Here is a 15,832-nt window from a genome sequence, read left to right as displayed (position 1 = left end):
TAAACCTGCAAACTGCGTTTCAGTGGAGGTGTTTGGGTTTTAAAGCTATATATATATATATATATATATATATATATATATATATATATATATATATATATATGTATATATTGTAACATCTCAGAGTACTTTAAAGACCTTGGCGGTAGTCATTACTGACACTCAAGACATCTGTCACTGAATAAAACAAAGGTCAGAAAGACCTCACAGAAGGAGATCTTAAACAGCCAATCTGTTCCTTCTTTGCAACAGCTCCATAAATGATGATTTGACAGTTTAAGCTTCAGTAGAAAGGGCATCGATACAATATGTGACAATATGAGACTTCAAAGAAGATATTTTAGTGCATTTAGTAAAATATTTTGGCATAGCAAAAGTACATAAAGTATAGTGGATGAAGTAAAGTGCATTTAAATACAAACACACACAAACTGCCTGGATCTCTCAGTGTAGATAAAAATGGAGATGCAGGAGGAGAAGGAACAGATGTGATGTGATAAAAGTTTATTAAGATGCAATGACAGATGGAGGCTGGGGAAACCAGGGCTTCAGACATAACCTACTATATGAACTTGAGCCTTAATTAATGCATTTAATGTGGAATCAACCAGTAACACTGGCAGCAAACCAGCCCCAGAGCATGATGCTACCACCGCCATGCCTCACAGCTGGTACAGTGTTACCTTTAAATCCTCACCTTTATTCTAAACATGCCTCCTGTCATTGTACCAAATAGCTCAGTGTTTGTCTCATTGGACCATAAAACCTATCTGGCTCGGCTTGTCCAAATGAACAGCTGCAAATTTTAGTCGAGCCTTGTTAAGTTAAAAGACAACGTGGAACCTCCATCTCTGTTTAATAAACAATTTAAGTGTTTAATTTGAGTCTGTATGCAGACTTCTGACCCTGTGTGGAATAGAGAAACCTGAAAATAGTTTTTGGACCCAATTCTTGTTTTAGTTAGTTAAACCTTGTATTGGATTATGGGATGATACAGGCGTTTCACATGTGTTTATATACGTTGTCTTTTCAATTCTCTCATCAGGAAAACTGCCACAAAAAATTGAAGTATTTTTGTAAAAAAATGAGTGGGCTAAAGTGCATCCATAACTTTCCTTTACACATATTTTGGTTTTGATTTTGTTAAATAAATAAGGACACTGTGTAATATGTTGTATTTTTGTCATCTGAGCTTGTATTTAAATCTTTCTAGAACCATTTATAATTATGTCCTGATATATAGAACCTTAGAATTGAAAGGTTCTATATTGATGTGGACATTCGTTTTCACATGACTCTAAATATGTGAGAATGTGGAGAGGGTTCTCATATTCTGAATAAATGTTCTCAGGTAGTGTAGAAAAGTCCTTATATCTAATGAACAGGGATTCTTTCTTCTTCTTCTTCTTCTTTTTCCTTATTGTGAGCCAGAAAACATTGGATAGATTTCGTTGGCCTCACTGAGAGAATATATCATGCAGCACAAAGTAACCTAATAAATGTGTGCGCGTATAGGTGACAGAAGAGGAGAGGAATTACTTCTTGTGCTGCAATTGCTGCTATTGTTATGGTAGCATTTGCTATCTTTAAATATGGTGTCTGTCTGTTCAAGAGGCTCTGTGCTTTTAAACACTGTTGAATTTAATTCAAAGTGAAAAAAGCACCTAAAATATAACAGAATTTTAATTTGTCCTAAGTTGAGGTGGTAAGCGCTAAGGAGGAAACCTGAACTTCTATGAGTGCAAGGTTGTGTAGACACTAAAGTGATATATATTTGAATCCATTTCGACATGACATCAAATCAAATTTGTTTATTCTTAATGTATTTTACTGCACAAGTATTGTTTCTAAAGTAATATTTGGAAAACGCATCTAATGACATGTATGTATAATGGAATTAAACTTATATACCAGTATGTGATTCACTTCAAGAATCCCATTCGACATAACAGAGATAAGAGCAGTCGATTGCTTCTCATCCTACTAATGATGAATGGAAGCTCTTCATATCCATCTGTCCGGGTTTTGCCTGAATCAACAACTGTTCACCCGCTCCACTTCACACATGCTGCTTCTGGGTTCATTTGCTTTTTCTTCAAACATGCAGGCTAAACCAAATCCAGGCACACTCACAACCACGAGAGCAAGCATGTGCACGTATACGCCTGGCTTTACCTGTTGGGTTTGGGAAATAAAATGGAAGAGTCAGGTTTCCGGATGAAGTATTCGTCAGAAGCTATGCTAATTGCAGTGACTTTTTTTTCCCGGCGGGGTAGGGTCTCCAGAGACAGGGGGGTCTCCACCTTTGGCCGCAGCATGCCCAGGTAAGGAGGGAGCATGTGGATGAAGATCTAGGTGGAGAGTAAAGGCAAAGAAGAACAGAGATACTTTTACAATTCCCATTAAAGACAGTTCGGCCAGAAGACTGTTTCCATGTGGAGAGATCCTCAGGTTTTGGGAACAACCTCACCTACTTCCAAGACTGCGTGGAGGGGGACAATGATCTGGTGAGGTGAAGACTCCAGCAACATTTAAAACACAAGGGAACAGCTTTATTTGCAGACTAACGCTTTCAGCTTGTGGCCTTCATCAGGGTTGCCGAAACACCATGTTTCCATGCGCAGTCATTTATATATAGGCATGTTGTATACAGCGCTTTGAGTACTCCGGGAGAGTAGAAAAGCACTATATAAGGATCAGTCCATTTACCATTTACCATATTTGTCAGCATGGCTCTGTTCTAGGGTTTTCCTGCTCTTCCACACATACATGCAAAGTATAAAGTGATAAATGTAGAAGCAGGAGCTGGGTTGGAGGCGGTGGCAAAGCAGCTTGCAAATGTGATCCTGGGATTTCCTATTCCTATGGAGCGGGAAGTTACTTAAATTTGAATTTTCTGACTATGTAGACATTAACATGTATGTGATTTTCTACAATTTATCACAGTGAATTGCTGTATAATCAGAAAAAGACTGCATGCAATTGCCAACATGCAACATTTCTGGCAGGTTTTTGGTTGGTATGCTTAAAAATCTCATTTTCAAGTAAGATAACTTTTTTCTGATTGGCTGATTGATTCGTTTAAATTTAAGGGCATAAGTTGGACAAGAAGTTGATAACTTGCAATATATGTTATTTCAATACACAGCAAATCACAAAATGTTGCAAAAGTCACATTAATACTGAATCATGAATGAAGTATTGTGTTAATTGTGGCATATCTGGTGATCCCTGCCCTCCCTAGATTAAATAGTGCGCCCTATATAAGATCAGCCTAGCCTTCAGATGCTGTGGACTGGCTCTGAGATTGGTTCATTTGCTGGAATTGTTGCTAGGCTTTACTTTGTGGCCTGTCTGAGCAAACTCTATGCTCATCTTCAGAATTTAGCAGTTTCGAGATGTTAAAAAACACATTTCATAGCACTTTCATTTATGAATGTGTAGATGTGCATTTCTTTTGCTGAAAAAAGACCACAGAAGGTTATTTGCTGTGTATTTTCAGTCAATAGCTTGTTAGCACTCACACCTCATGGATCCATCATCTTTGCTGGCATTAAAAGTCCATTTGTTTGAAATCTTGTTTCGTGATTAAGGGGACAGCTGGAGTGCGCTTGCCCTGTATTTGCCTATTAGGGATGACAAATAGTTCTAAATATTGAATTTTCCAGTAAGATAACCTTTGAAAGCAGTTGCTGCTGAATGATGTGGGTGGAGAAACTAAATTGGTAATGCTTTCCAGTTCTTCAAAGTCTCCTTTTGAGGTTTTCTTCGAACACAGTACATAAGTCTGTGTGCTTCGGTGGAGCACTTCAGTAAAGGATTCAGGCTGTCCTGGGCACAAGGGAGTGTAATTAAAACAGAAAAAACTGTTTGATAGGACATGATAAAAATTAAGTGCGTTGAGTCAGGAGCTGTCGGACTTGGAGCTCCTTTGATATCAATATCAAGGGAGTCAATGATAAAACAGCACGTCGGGGTTGAACTTTAGCCTTGATCAATATCATAAATGCTGTAAATGGCTGCTCTATCTGCTCTTTGAAGTGCTTTCATATTCTTTTTGTGAAAGAACTCCTGGCTCGCCAGTATTGACAGATGGATGTCAATAATAGCCCCCTGGCGAGGAACATAAACTGGCAAAAACTCAATAGCGAATTTAATAGTGATTTTTGAGTTCATTTACAACCAACCAAACGTCCACGCCTTTATACAACTTCCAGTATGCGTCAGTTTCACCTGCTGTTTCGGCCATGTTTCCTAGCTCTCAGTCCGAGGCAGCACATCAGTGAGTCACTCACAGGAGCCTGATAGACTTGACTGAGAGCTCTGAGACATGATGGAGGGTCCTTTTTTAATGTAATTTAAATAAAATTTAAATTTAATTTAAGAAACTTTACTATTTTTGTTCAATCCCACAGCAGCAGTAAAGAGTAGATGGTCACAGACAGAGTCGTTGGTGAAGAAAATGGAGCATTTATAGGAAAATCTTTCTCTCAGGAGTTTGTTCAGGCCAGAGTGGAAGTGGAATGTGTGAGATTTCAAGTCAGAAATGCCGAAAGAAACACAGACGGACTGACTGGGACATTTATGAACATTTTCCATAGAAATAATACGATGGCACTATCAATTAGACATTCAAAATATTGTTAGTAATTATCATAGATCATGCAGAGAAATGTCAGAAAATCCCCAATTGTCTCTCAACTTTCTTCCTTACTGATACTGTGTGACATCTGTCTGATTCCCCACAGCTTGGCTGACAATGAGCAGTGGAAATAAGAGAGGAAGCAGCACCTCAGAGAGCAGGACTTCATCTACAAAGACCGTATTTGTCAGCAATGGCTGCTAAAACTCTGATAGTACTGCTGTTGAGTGTGTGGTGCTCGGGCAGACACCACAGAGAGACGTAAGCTCTGCACTCGAGAGCATCTAAAGCATCAGTGAAGGAACAGAAGGAGGAGGTGTCCTAGTCATCTGTAGTGACTGTCTGGAGAAAGAAAATGAAACACTGAATTCAGCCACCAAGATGGGGATGGAATAAAGAGCAGCACAGTTAATGTCTACCTAGAGACGGGCTGAAATGCTGAAATAGGATATGACCATATTTGGAGTGTCACTGTTAGCAGTGTCACCAGGTGCATCAGTAATTAACTGTGATATTAAATGTGCAACAAATTTTAGCAAGCAATAATGGGATTAAACAAAAAGCATACGTAGCAGAAATCTGAAGAGCCAGCTGCTTTGTGTTCAGTGTTGGGACTAACGCGTTATTAAGTAACGCGTTACAGTAACTACGTTATTATTGTGGTAACGAGCACGGTAACTAGTTAATATGCCAAAATCAGGAACGCGTTAGTCGTTACTGGGATTTAGATAGGGTCGTTATTCGTTACTTCGTGTGGTGGCTATCGCGGAGCTTCCACAGATTCAGTAACATTAGCAAGTGGTGGAGGCCAGCAGGTGGATGAAGGAAAGGGGGCCCAGGAGGAAGAGACCCGAGGCGGCCGCCGGTCCGAGTACCAGGTGAACTGAACTTCAGGTAAGAAGTTATGACCTGCAGTCTATCTGGGTCAGATAGAAACCAAGTTTAGGTGAAGTTTATTTTTGTTATGCTGACTTTTTCGTACTGCGTACTAGCTAGCATGACAGAGTTTCTATACAGCTGGGTGGGTGCTATGTTACTGATGTTGAACTTTATTTTGTTCATAAGGTTAGTTATTAGAGTTGCCAACCGTCCAGTAAAAAGCAGAATCATCCCTCATTCAGAGAAAACATTTTGCGTTTAGTATTGAGGTGAAGAGGATCACAGTTTGTCCCGGACTTCAGCTACAATGGAAAAGACACAAAGCTGGAGTTATTCTGTGTCTTTGCTGCACAGCTGCCTCTTCTTCTCTCATCCTCTCCCCCTCCCTCTCCTGTTTCTACTTCAATCATGAAACTGATCAATGATCAGCTCATCGGCTTTTCTCTCTTGTTTGTTTATCGCCCACTTTGTGCAAGAAAGAAGAAAGTGGAGGTCGCGTTAAAAAACAGCAGCACGTTTAAGCTGGTCAGCTGTTGTTAGAATTTATTTAATATTACTTTCTAGTATCAGCTGATGTTTGTTGGAGCCACGGCCGTAAAAGCTGCTGGTCATGATGTCGGTTTGGTTATCTGGTGAGAGGGAAACATGAAGATGAAACCAGGAGATGTCCTTACTGAATCATCAGAGCTGAACAGGTGATGGAGAAACAGGTTTACCTTTTAGGTGACATGAATGAGTTAAAGGGAAGTTATGAACTGTTTCTGAGAGACAAATAACACCAGGATCCTTTTTTTATGTAGCTGACAGCTGGTAACTGTGCAGGGGCGCGTTTAGCAAAGTGTTTCCAGGGGGGCCAGGTAGGGGCATTAACAGGGAAAGAGGGGCACAAAGAAATACTTTTCTTTCTTATTCTCATTTAAAATGTCTAGCTTTTAAAAAACAACTATCTGAATCTTACTACAAACGATTGATAGATTGATACATATATACCATGAAAACTGTGTACATCACTGTCACAACAGCGTTTGTTTTCATTCAAAGGCTTTATGATTTTTCCTATAATGGTGGGCCAGTCTCTAGTCAAAATGCCCGGGCCAATTTTTTGTCCCAGTCCAGCCCTGTATGCAGCTCATCTGCAGTCTGCTGTTACCTACATCTTCCTATTCAGAAGGCAGAATTTCCGAGTTCTGAGTACAATCAAAGCACCACGACTGCAGTTTTTGTGTTGGATGTAAAAGGCGCACATGACGCTGTGACGTAGGCTAGAATCATGACGGCGGTCAACGACGGTCCAGGCGTGGGATTTCTCTCGTGGAAATATACACATTATTTTTTCCTTTCTATTGGTAGGTGGCACAACGCACTTGTGGCATGTAAGCAAGCTGGAAGACTGGCAATCTTGCTAATAAGCAACACATTAACAAGAGAATTCTGAGTACCAAAGTTACTTTCCCTAGTAACTAGTTACTTTGAAAGTAACAAGTAACTTGAAGTAACTGAGTTACTTTTGATAGAAGTAACTAGTAATGTAACTAAGTTACTAATTTAAAGTAACTTACCCAACACTGTTTGTGTCTGAATACAAGCAAACACTGAAGGGGAAACATAACTTTAGGCCATAAAAACATTACCCCAGTACATTTCATACTAGTCATTAATAGGGATTAATATTGAAATCAGATATGGAAACAAACACCATTTAACAGGCTCTAGACAGCCTACTACATAAATTTGGTCACTTTTTCTGAGACACACTCACTTTAGGGCTAGTGGCCATTACAGGAAGTTTTTTTCCTTAAACTTAAATATTTGTTCTTTTAGTGGCTGATTGACCAGCTTTAAATTAGGCTTTTGAAACAAAGAAACAATAAATTAATCATTAGTTTCTTTCTAATGTTTTGTCTCCAAAAATGTCTTCCTTTCACATTTCATTGTTTCTTTAATTACCCACGAGTAGGAGTGAAACAGAATCTATGCTCCTCCTTTTCCTCATCAATCCAGCACCAAGCAATTCAATTAAGCCACGGAAAACTGCCCAGTGTGTGGGAGTCTTTCTGTGGTGAATGTACCCTGAAACCATGACAGAACTTGGACCAAAGCACAGAGCTGCTGCTTACGCCTGTAATTAGCTTCACACAATGTACACTGGGGGCAACAGCAACTGATGGAGGTTAATGGTATAACATGACGTTTAAAGTGTCGAGAACTATGTGGACCTAATTGAGTAGTCTGCCTCGGCCCACGCTAACACAGCTTTTATAGCCAAATTAATGCCAAAGTTTAATTCATGTATTTCAGGTGCACAGTCTTTAACATGATGACCCATTAGCTATTTGAATATACAAGACAGTGACCATTTTCAAGATGCTAACAACTGCTGGTAAAATTCCTCAGGTTACTCATAAGTTTCTTTGTATCAAATTAGTAAACATTTTTTCCCCAATTAATTTACTAAAGGGGAAGTAAAGGTACTATGGAGTAGAGGTAGTACTTTTTCTGTAAGCCACATCTCATGATTGGTCTTTTCATGTACAATCTAGTGTCTGAACTCAGCCTGACCATGTAGCCACCCTTTGCTTTGCACACTCTTGGCATTCTCTCAATGAGCTTCATGAGGTCGTCACATGAAATGTTTTTCAATCTTGAAGGAGTTCCCAGAGATGCTGAGCACTTGTTGGTCCTTTTGCCTACACTCTGGGGTCCATCTCATCCCAAACCCTCTCCATTGGGTTTAAGTCAGGTGTCACTCTATTGCTCTCCTTCTTGGTCAAATAGCCCTCACACAGCCTGGAGGTGTGTTTGGGGTCATTGTCCTGTTGAAAAATAAATGATGGTCCAACTAAACGCAAACCGGATGGGATGGCATGTCGCTGCAGGATGCTGTGGTAGCCATGCTGGTTCAGTATGCCTTAAGTTTTGAATAAATACCCAACAGTGTCACCAGGAAAGCACCTCCACACCATCACACCTTCTCCTCCATGCTTTAAGGTGGGAACCATAAATGTAGAGACCATCCGTTCACCTTTTCTGCATCACACAAAGACATGGTTGGTGGAACCAGTGATCTCAGATCTGGACTCATCAGACCAAAGCACAGATTGCCACTGGTCTAATGTCTATTCCTTGTGTTTCTTGTCCCAAACAAATCTCTTCTGCTTATTGCTTTTCCTTAGTAGTTGTTTCTTAGTATCTATTTGTAGCACTTCACAGTTTTAGCAATTTTCCTTCAGTTCTTAAAGTAATGATGGACTGTCATTTCTCTTTACTTAGCTGATTGGCTCTTGCCATAAAATGAATTCTAACAGTTGTCAAATGGGGCTGTGTACCAGCCTGACTTCTGCACAACACAACTGATGGTCCCAACCACATTAAGAAGGCAACAAATTCCACAAATGAACCCTGAAAACCATTTCAGCTTCATCATCAAGCTCACTGAGACAAGGCCTTTCATGTATTCAGTTTGTATCTACAATGTAGAAAGTGTTAAAAATAAAGAAAAACCATTAACTGAGAAGATGTGTCCAAACCTTTGACTTGTAGTGCAGCGGTTCCCAACCCCCGGGTCTCGGACCGGTACCGGTCCGTGAGTCGTTTGGTACCGGGCCGCGAGAGTTGAGGCTCAGGTGTGAAATGTATGGTTTTCAGGGTTTTTATCGGTTTTCAGCGTTATTTTGTTATCGTTTTTATCGTTAACTCGGTTTTCCTGGGTCTTTTCACGTGTGTTATGAATAAATCTTCTTTTTTTCGGTACCGGTATTAGTTTTATTTTGTTGTATCCGCGACACCTGAAAGGCCGGTCCGTGAAAATATTGTCGGGCATAAACCGGTCCGTGGCGCAAAAAAGGTTGGGGACCGCTGTTGTAGTGCATTTACTGTACATATCCTAATCAGGAGTTCAACATTATAACAGCTTGTGTGAGGAAGCTGTTGATCAGTCTGGAGATTCTGCCTTTTATATTGTCATGATCCTGAGTCCGTGACTTAGTGATTTTGTGTTTGGTGTATTTATTGTTATTATTTTCATTATTATTTGTGGGCTGTATTGGGATGGTTTGTGTTTTGGGATTTTAGATACTGGGTTTCTGGGTTTGTGCTCCCTCTGTTGGTCCCTGGTGTTAGTGTTCCCCTGTCTCGTCAGGTTAATCAGGTCCAGCTGTGTCTCCCACCTGTGTGTGTGATTTCCCAGGCTGTATCCCAATTCAGGGTCTGCAGCCTTAAAGTACGCAGCCTCAACGATCCACAAGGGCCGCGTACTCAAAGACCGCTAAGGCCGGAGGTGCGAGGATTGTGAAATGGGACGGTCTAGCCTCCGTTACGCTGCCCAGGTTGCCTAGCAACCATGATACTAACAGCTGGAAACGTTTCATACAGCTTTGTTTGACAGAAATAAAGGAGAAAATCTTTTGTTCATTTGTTTGTTTCTACATGAGCTTTGATCATTCTCTGTAAGATTAAGCTCAGCTATTGAACGGCGTATATTTTAAAGTAAAGGCTTTAAAACCAAGTTAGTACAAACGTCACTTATGTCACATAACTTTGCCGACATGTGGCCAACAGTAATGTTTTAATGTTCTTCGTTAGTAAAGATTTGCACATAAATAAGTGACATAATATTCAGTACTTAGTTTACTAAGTTACTCTTCGGGTGCCCCTCATCCGCCTTTTTTTTTTTCGGCAAAATTATCCACACCCACCGCCGCGCTATGCATTCTGGGATATGTTGGGCCACGAAGTCTACACCGCCACGTCCTTGAAATTCAGGGAAATGAAGGACGCATTTGAGGGCCGCATTTCGAGCAGCCTTCGAATTGGGACAGCCTTCGTCGCGTCACTGTGACGTAATCGGCCTTAAAATGCGGCCTTTAAGGCTGCAGACCCTGAATTGGGATACAGCCCCAGTGTCCCTCTGTGTATTTATAGTGTGTGTTTGCCTCTGCATTACTCTGTGAATCCCCTGCATGCTGTCCTTCCTTCATGTTCAGGTTTGTTACTCTTTGGTTCAGTTTCGCCCAGTTTAGTTCATCCTTAGTTCTGTTTTGCCATCCCCCCTTTATGTTCGGTATTCTTAATAAATCACCCTCACATCTGAATAAGTGCTGCATTTGAGTCCTCCTTCCACACATCACACGGCTGCTGCCCAGTCGTGACATATATTCCATGACCATCTGACTGAGGACAAAATAAAGTGAATTCACAGAAAGTTCTGTTGATCTGGACGCAACCTGCAAATGGACTGAATCTACTTTCTAAGATTTGTAATAAAAGTGTCATCAAAAGATCATCGCTAGGCCTGTGACTATCAGGAGTAGACATGCTTGAAGGAAGTTGGTAGGTGTAGCTTGGTTGTATATATGATTCACTACATTCAACCAATTTCTAATACATAAGGAAAAATGTGGATCTAAAAATGTGGACATTACATTAAAGTCTCTTTAGCATTTGTGCAATGTCTTGTTGCAATTATCTGGTGTTTTTTAACTGTAATTTAAACAAAACATATAACATATTGAAGTCTTGTTGAAGTTGGAAATGCAACTCATCTTGGAGTTGCATAGATAGATAGATGGTCTCTTGGGTCATCTGCCACACTAATTAGAGTTGATGGTCCTAACCTACCGCTTGCTCTACTTCCTTGCTGACAGATAATTCAATGTTTAGAAGTTTTTTTCATTCATCACATAGCCTCCCAATTTCCCCCTGTCCTTTCCAGCTCTCCTCACAGACATGCTGGCCACTTAATGACTTGCCTTAACGTATTTTAACAATGCAAATTAATATTCTGACAACAGAAAGAAAGATTGCTTGTGCTTCTGGGCTGTTCTGGCACAAATGAACTACCTACAGTATATATGCAAGACACTGTAACAACACATGCTAGAAAGACAAAAACTATTTCTTAAGAAACACAGATATTATTTCCTTTCAGAAGTCTTGTATGATGATTTGCCAAGCAGGCAAAAATTAAGCTTGTGTGACCCTGAAATGTACGCTCACCTTGCGGACCCACATTGGCATCATGTGGGTGTTGGGAGAGCGATGGTGGAGGTTGAGGACAACCACGCTGAGGATGACAGAGAATGTGACCAGGACCATGGTAAACATGATGTAGTTGACGATGATGGGAACACCCAGCGAGGTCTCGGGGATCTTATCAGCCAGCAGCAGCAGGAACACGGTGAGGGTGAGCAGCACATTGATTGACAAACCCATCTTCTCACCTTGCAAAGAAAAAAAAACCACAATTATTTAGGAAAGTCAGAAACACAGCGCATTTCTTGTTCCTGTGTTACGACTCATTAAGCTTTACCGGGCCAAGGTTTGTTCCATTTTCAACTCACTGAGATTCGAGGAGCATCTGGTGAATGTAATTTACTAGCAATGATGCTAATGAAAAATTCATCTCCCATTCTAAGCGAGGCTGATTGGGTGACACAGCATTGGCTCTTTAGTTCATTCCATGGTCACGTACAAACTGTGTACGAACTGTGTTTGTAAATGACCACAGGCCTGTACTACGAAGCCAGATTTCATCACCAAGGTAACTTCGGGGTTAACCCTCAGTTTTATCTACTGCAAAAGTGATTCACGTCTTACCTGGGTGCATCACATGATAATTGATGCTGCGAACCTATCTCCTGCCAAATTAGAGATCAACTTAGTTCTCCAAGAGAATTGCGTTACCAGTCCTGGTAGATCCCTCAGACCTCTGTGCACATGCAATAGGAAGATTTAAGTTTTCCAGTAGCATCTAATGTCTCTTGGTTTCTTAGAGACAATTTTTAATTAAATTTAATTTATTTCCGTCTCTGTGTGTTAGCCCTGCGACAGACTGGCGACCTGTCCAGCGTGTACCCCGCCTCTCACCCTATGACAGCTAGGATAGGCTCCAGCGCCCCTCGCGACCCTGAAAAGGACAAGCGGAAGTGAGTGGATGGATGCATGGATTTCTTTCTGTTAGTTGCAAACAATTAACACCAAGACCAAGGGTTAATTTAGCAAGTTGCTAACCAACTCCGTGTGATGGCTTATCCTGATTGTCAGTGTTGGGGTAAATGAATCCAGATAACAGAAAGGCATCCTGGGTATGCTGAGCTTGCTTCATAGTACAGGGCCCAGAAGGGTTAGAGCTGGTAGGTTAAGAGAGCAGCTTGTGGCCTCTCACTGACAAGCAAAGCATCTCTTTCTGCATCACTAGAAAATTCATGTAAAACTGGAGGAGATTAAAAAAACAGACCCTACAATTCTCTGTGCTGTTTATGTGTCCCTTTACTGCATGTTCAAATCAGTCATTTCATATGACCCTGGTTCAAGACTAGTAGGAGACACAAATCCCTGTGAGGGTTGCATCAGGAAGGCGATTCAGCAGAAAGTTCCGCCAATCAAATATGCAGATACATCTCTGGTGGCGACCACTTATGAATACGGGAGCAGCAAAAAGGAGCTTTTGCTTGATCATCCCAATAAGACTCTAAGTGGTTGTTTTTAAAGGTCACTTGCCTGGTTGCTTTTTTCAGTGAACAAAGCAGATGGCATACACTGGTCAGTAAACTATGATACGTTTAGCAGTTATCCTAATCAGACATTTTCTGCAATACCTTTTCTCCCACACATTCCAAAAAATGTAAATAAAAATATTACAGAGTGTTAAAATGACTTTTTATAGCTATTATAAACTCCTAAAAATAGGCCTACATCATTGTTCAAGAAAATAATAACTTTATCAATGTTTAATATATTTATATACTAAAATACATGCCTACATCAATGCATAAAGACAGTATAATGTCAATGAATATTAATACAGCTATGCAGAAATGCAGTATGTTATGTTATGTTCCGATCTGTGTACCTTATTGAGATTCATGCATATTTGCACATCTGTGGGTTTTGTGCTAAGTCAAACTTTAATATCTCAGGTTGTATTTTGCATATTTGTGTCCTAATCAATCAATGTACCCAATGAGCAGGCTTGTCCAAACATAAAGGTAAGCGTATAAGGGAAAGGACAGAGTCAAGCCGATTGCTCTAAGCTGTTTTTACCTCCTTCATTTTAAAGGTTATCAATTCAACTGTGTTCCAGGAAGCACCTATCTAATCTGAAATTGGATCCCTTTATAATTAGCTAAATGCCTGATTGCCCATTTTAAACCGACCACACAAACTCAATTGGGAAATGGTATTAGCAGTTTTACATCAAGGTGGAGCTTGTTTACGATCCTGGTGGTCACATAAAGAGAGCTTTAATTCACAGTCATCAAGTGATCTGAAAGCAATTTCTGTAAAGTGTTTACCTGCATCGGGAGGCAGATAGAAGTTGAAGATGGCGATGATAGTAATCAGGATGCAAGGGATGATGATGTTGATGATGTAGTACAGAGGCTTCCTCTCGATGATCAGGTAAAAAGTCATTTCCTCATATTCGTCATCAAATATGTTCTTCCTGCTTGGCTTGTGTCTTACGTACCACTCACCACTCTCTAGAGAAACATCCACAGCTTAGATTTCTATTAATTTTAGCGCAGCTAGTAATCGTATTACACTAGCAACACATTTGCAAACCACAAGAAGGGGTTATGCAAAAATGCGATGTTTTGAATATACAGTAACATGAAAATACATCTGAAGTACTTGTACTTAAGAATATGTATATCACGTCATGAGTGCTCACCACTGAAAGACTCGTCCAGCTGGATCTCCCGAATCTCCTTGCCTTTTGAATTCAGGGCATACTGCAGGTCAATTTCTGTTGAGTCATATGTGTAAGAGCGAAACTGCATGGTGCAGTTCTGCCAGTCGAATGGGAAATATGTTACCTAGACACAAAAAACTGGCATTTAAACGAGTCGGAAACAACGTGCAAGCTTAGACGAAACTGGATGGAAGATAAATACATAGTAGATCTGTGTAAATTACCTTGACTCCACAGGAACTGCAGTACAGAGCAGGGGGAGTCCAGGTTACCCTGCCATTACTGTAAACCTGAACATGGACGTGCAGGGCCACATCAAACTGTCCATCATTACTGAAAACAAAACATGAAATACAAATTAGCCAGTTTTGGTTAATAAATCAAACTATATCACAAGGTGTCATGTTATATGTTGAGGTAATCTGTAGTTATGTTATGGATGGTGACATATCACAGAATTCCATAACATATCTTGAAACATAGCCCAAATTGTATTGTATCAAATAAATTGCATTTGTTCTGTTGTCTAACAGTTAAATAAGACTCTTCTTAGACGAAACGTCCCTGCATTTGTCATTAGTTTCACTTGTTGGGCGATCGTGGCTCAAGAGTTGGGAGTTCGCCTTGTAATCAGAAGGTTGCCGGTTCAAGCCCCGGCTTGGCTCGTTTGTTGTGTCCTTGGGCGAGACACTTCACCCGTTGCCTACTGGTGGTGGTCAGAGGGCCCGGTGGCACCAGTGTTTGGCAGCCTCTGTCAGTGTGCCCCAGGGTGGCTGTGGCTACAATGTAGCTTGCCATCACCAGTGTGTGAATGGGTGGATGACTGGATGTGTAAAGCGCTTTGGGGTCCTTAGGGACTAGTAAAGCGCTACACAAATACAGGCCATTTTATATGTGTTGTAACAATTGCTTCTCTAAGATCATTGCTGATGTTTTACCTCCTTGGCATTGTGTTAACACACAGCTGAATGCTCCAGACCTGCAAACTGCCAAAACTACTTTTTAGAGACACGGTGACAGTTCCTCAATTGCATTAGGCTGGTAACATCTGTCTGCTATTTACTGTCTTAATTTCTATAGATGCACTAAGAACATACTCCACAAAGTTCTGTAAAAACTTTCTCTTTTCTCTATCAGAGGTCTGTATTTATACAGTGTTTTGCTCCATGTATGATCTGCTTTGGAAAATGTGTTTTTAAGAAAACTTCAAAAATGTGACAGAACAATTGAGTAAAACTGTAACAAGAAATGACTTTTTGGTTTCACTTTTCTGTAAAGGTCAGAGACACCCCCCCCCCCCCCCCCCCCACCCCTCCATACTATGGGAAGTAATCTATTTTGTGCTGGAGATGGATGGTTTATTGTGACTTTGCTTTTACAAAGATAGCTGAGAGGGCTTGGTGAGGAAATCCAGCCAGCATAAACTAAAACGTGACAAACAGTGAGGTGTCTCTGTTCTGCAGCTGCACCACCAAGCCATTATTAGGGTACTGAAGCAATAACAACTCTCTAAGCTGCTGACTTAAGTTCTAAAGTTGCGAAATAGCAGCAATCAAAGTTTGCATCTCAGTTGTAGTCTTTGCTTTGTTATCATCTCAGTTCCTCTGACAAAGCTTAGAAAG

The 15,832-nt window shown here is 40.6% G+C and overlaps 1 protein-coding gene across 1 annotated transcript in view; it reads right to left on the bottom strand.

Annotated features, from left to right (window-relative positions):
- chrnb1 (cholinergic receptor, nicotinic, beta 1 (muscle)) overlaps positions 1–15,832 on the bottom strand; it is a 32,150-nt gene that overhangs the window by 4,491 nt on the left and 11,827 nt on the right. Inside the window, exons 5-9 of the mRNA XM_006807188.3 lie at positions 14,435–14,543; positions 14,190–14,334; positions 13,813–13,998; positions 11,516–11,739; positions 2,176–2,351 (exon numbers count right to left, since the gene is read on the bottom strand). Of these exons, the coding sequence (XP_006807251.2) occupies positions 2,176–2,351; positions 11,516–11,739; positions 13,813–13,998; positions 14,190–14,334; positions 14,435–14,543 (840 nt within the window). The remainder of the gene's footprint in view (positions 1–2,175; positions 2,352–11,515; positions 11,740–13,812; positions 13,999–14,189; positions 14,335–14,434; positions 14,544–15,832) is intronic.

The sequence above is a fragment of the Neolamprologus brichardi genome, chromosome 3 (genome assembly GCF_056152115.1).
Source record: "Neolamprologus brichardi isolate AB-2024 chromosome 3, ASM5615211v1, whole genome shotgun sequence".
NCBI classification, from domain to species: Eukaryota; Metazoa; Chordata; class Actinopteri; order Cichliformes; family Cichlidae; genus Neolamprologus; species Neolamprologus brichardi.
This window is presented reverse-complemented; position numbering and strand designations above follow the sequence as displayed.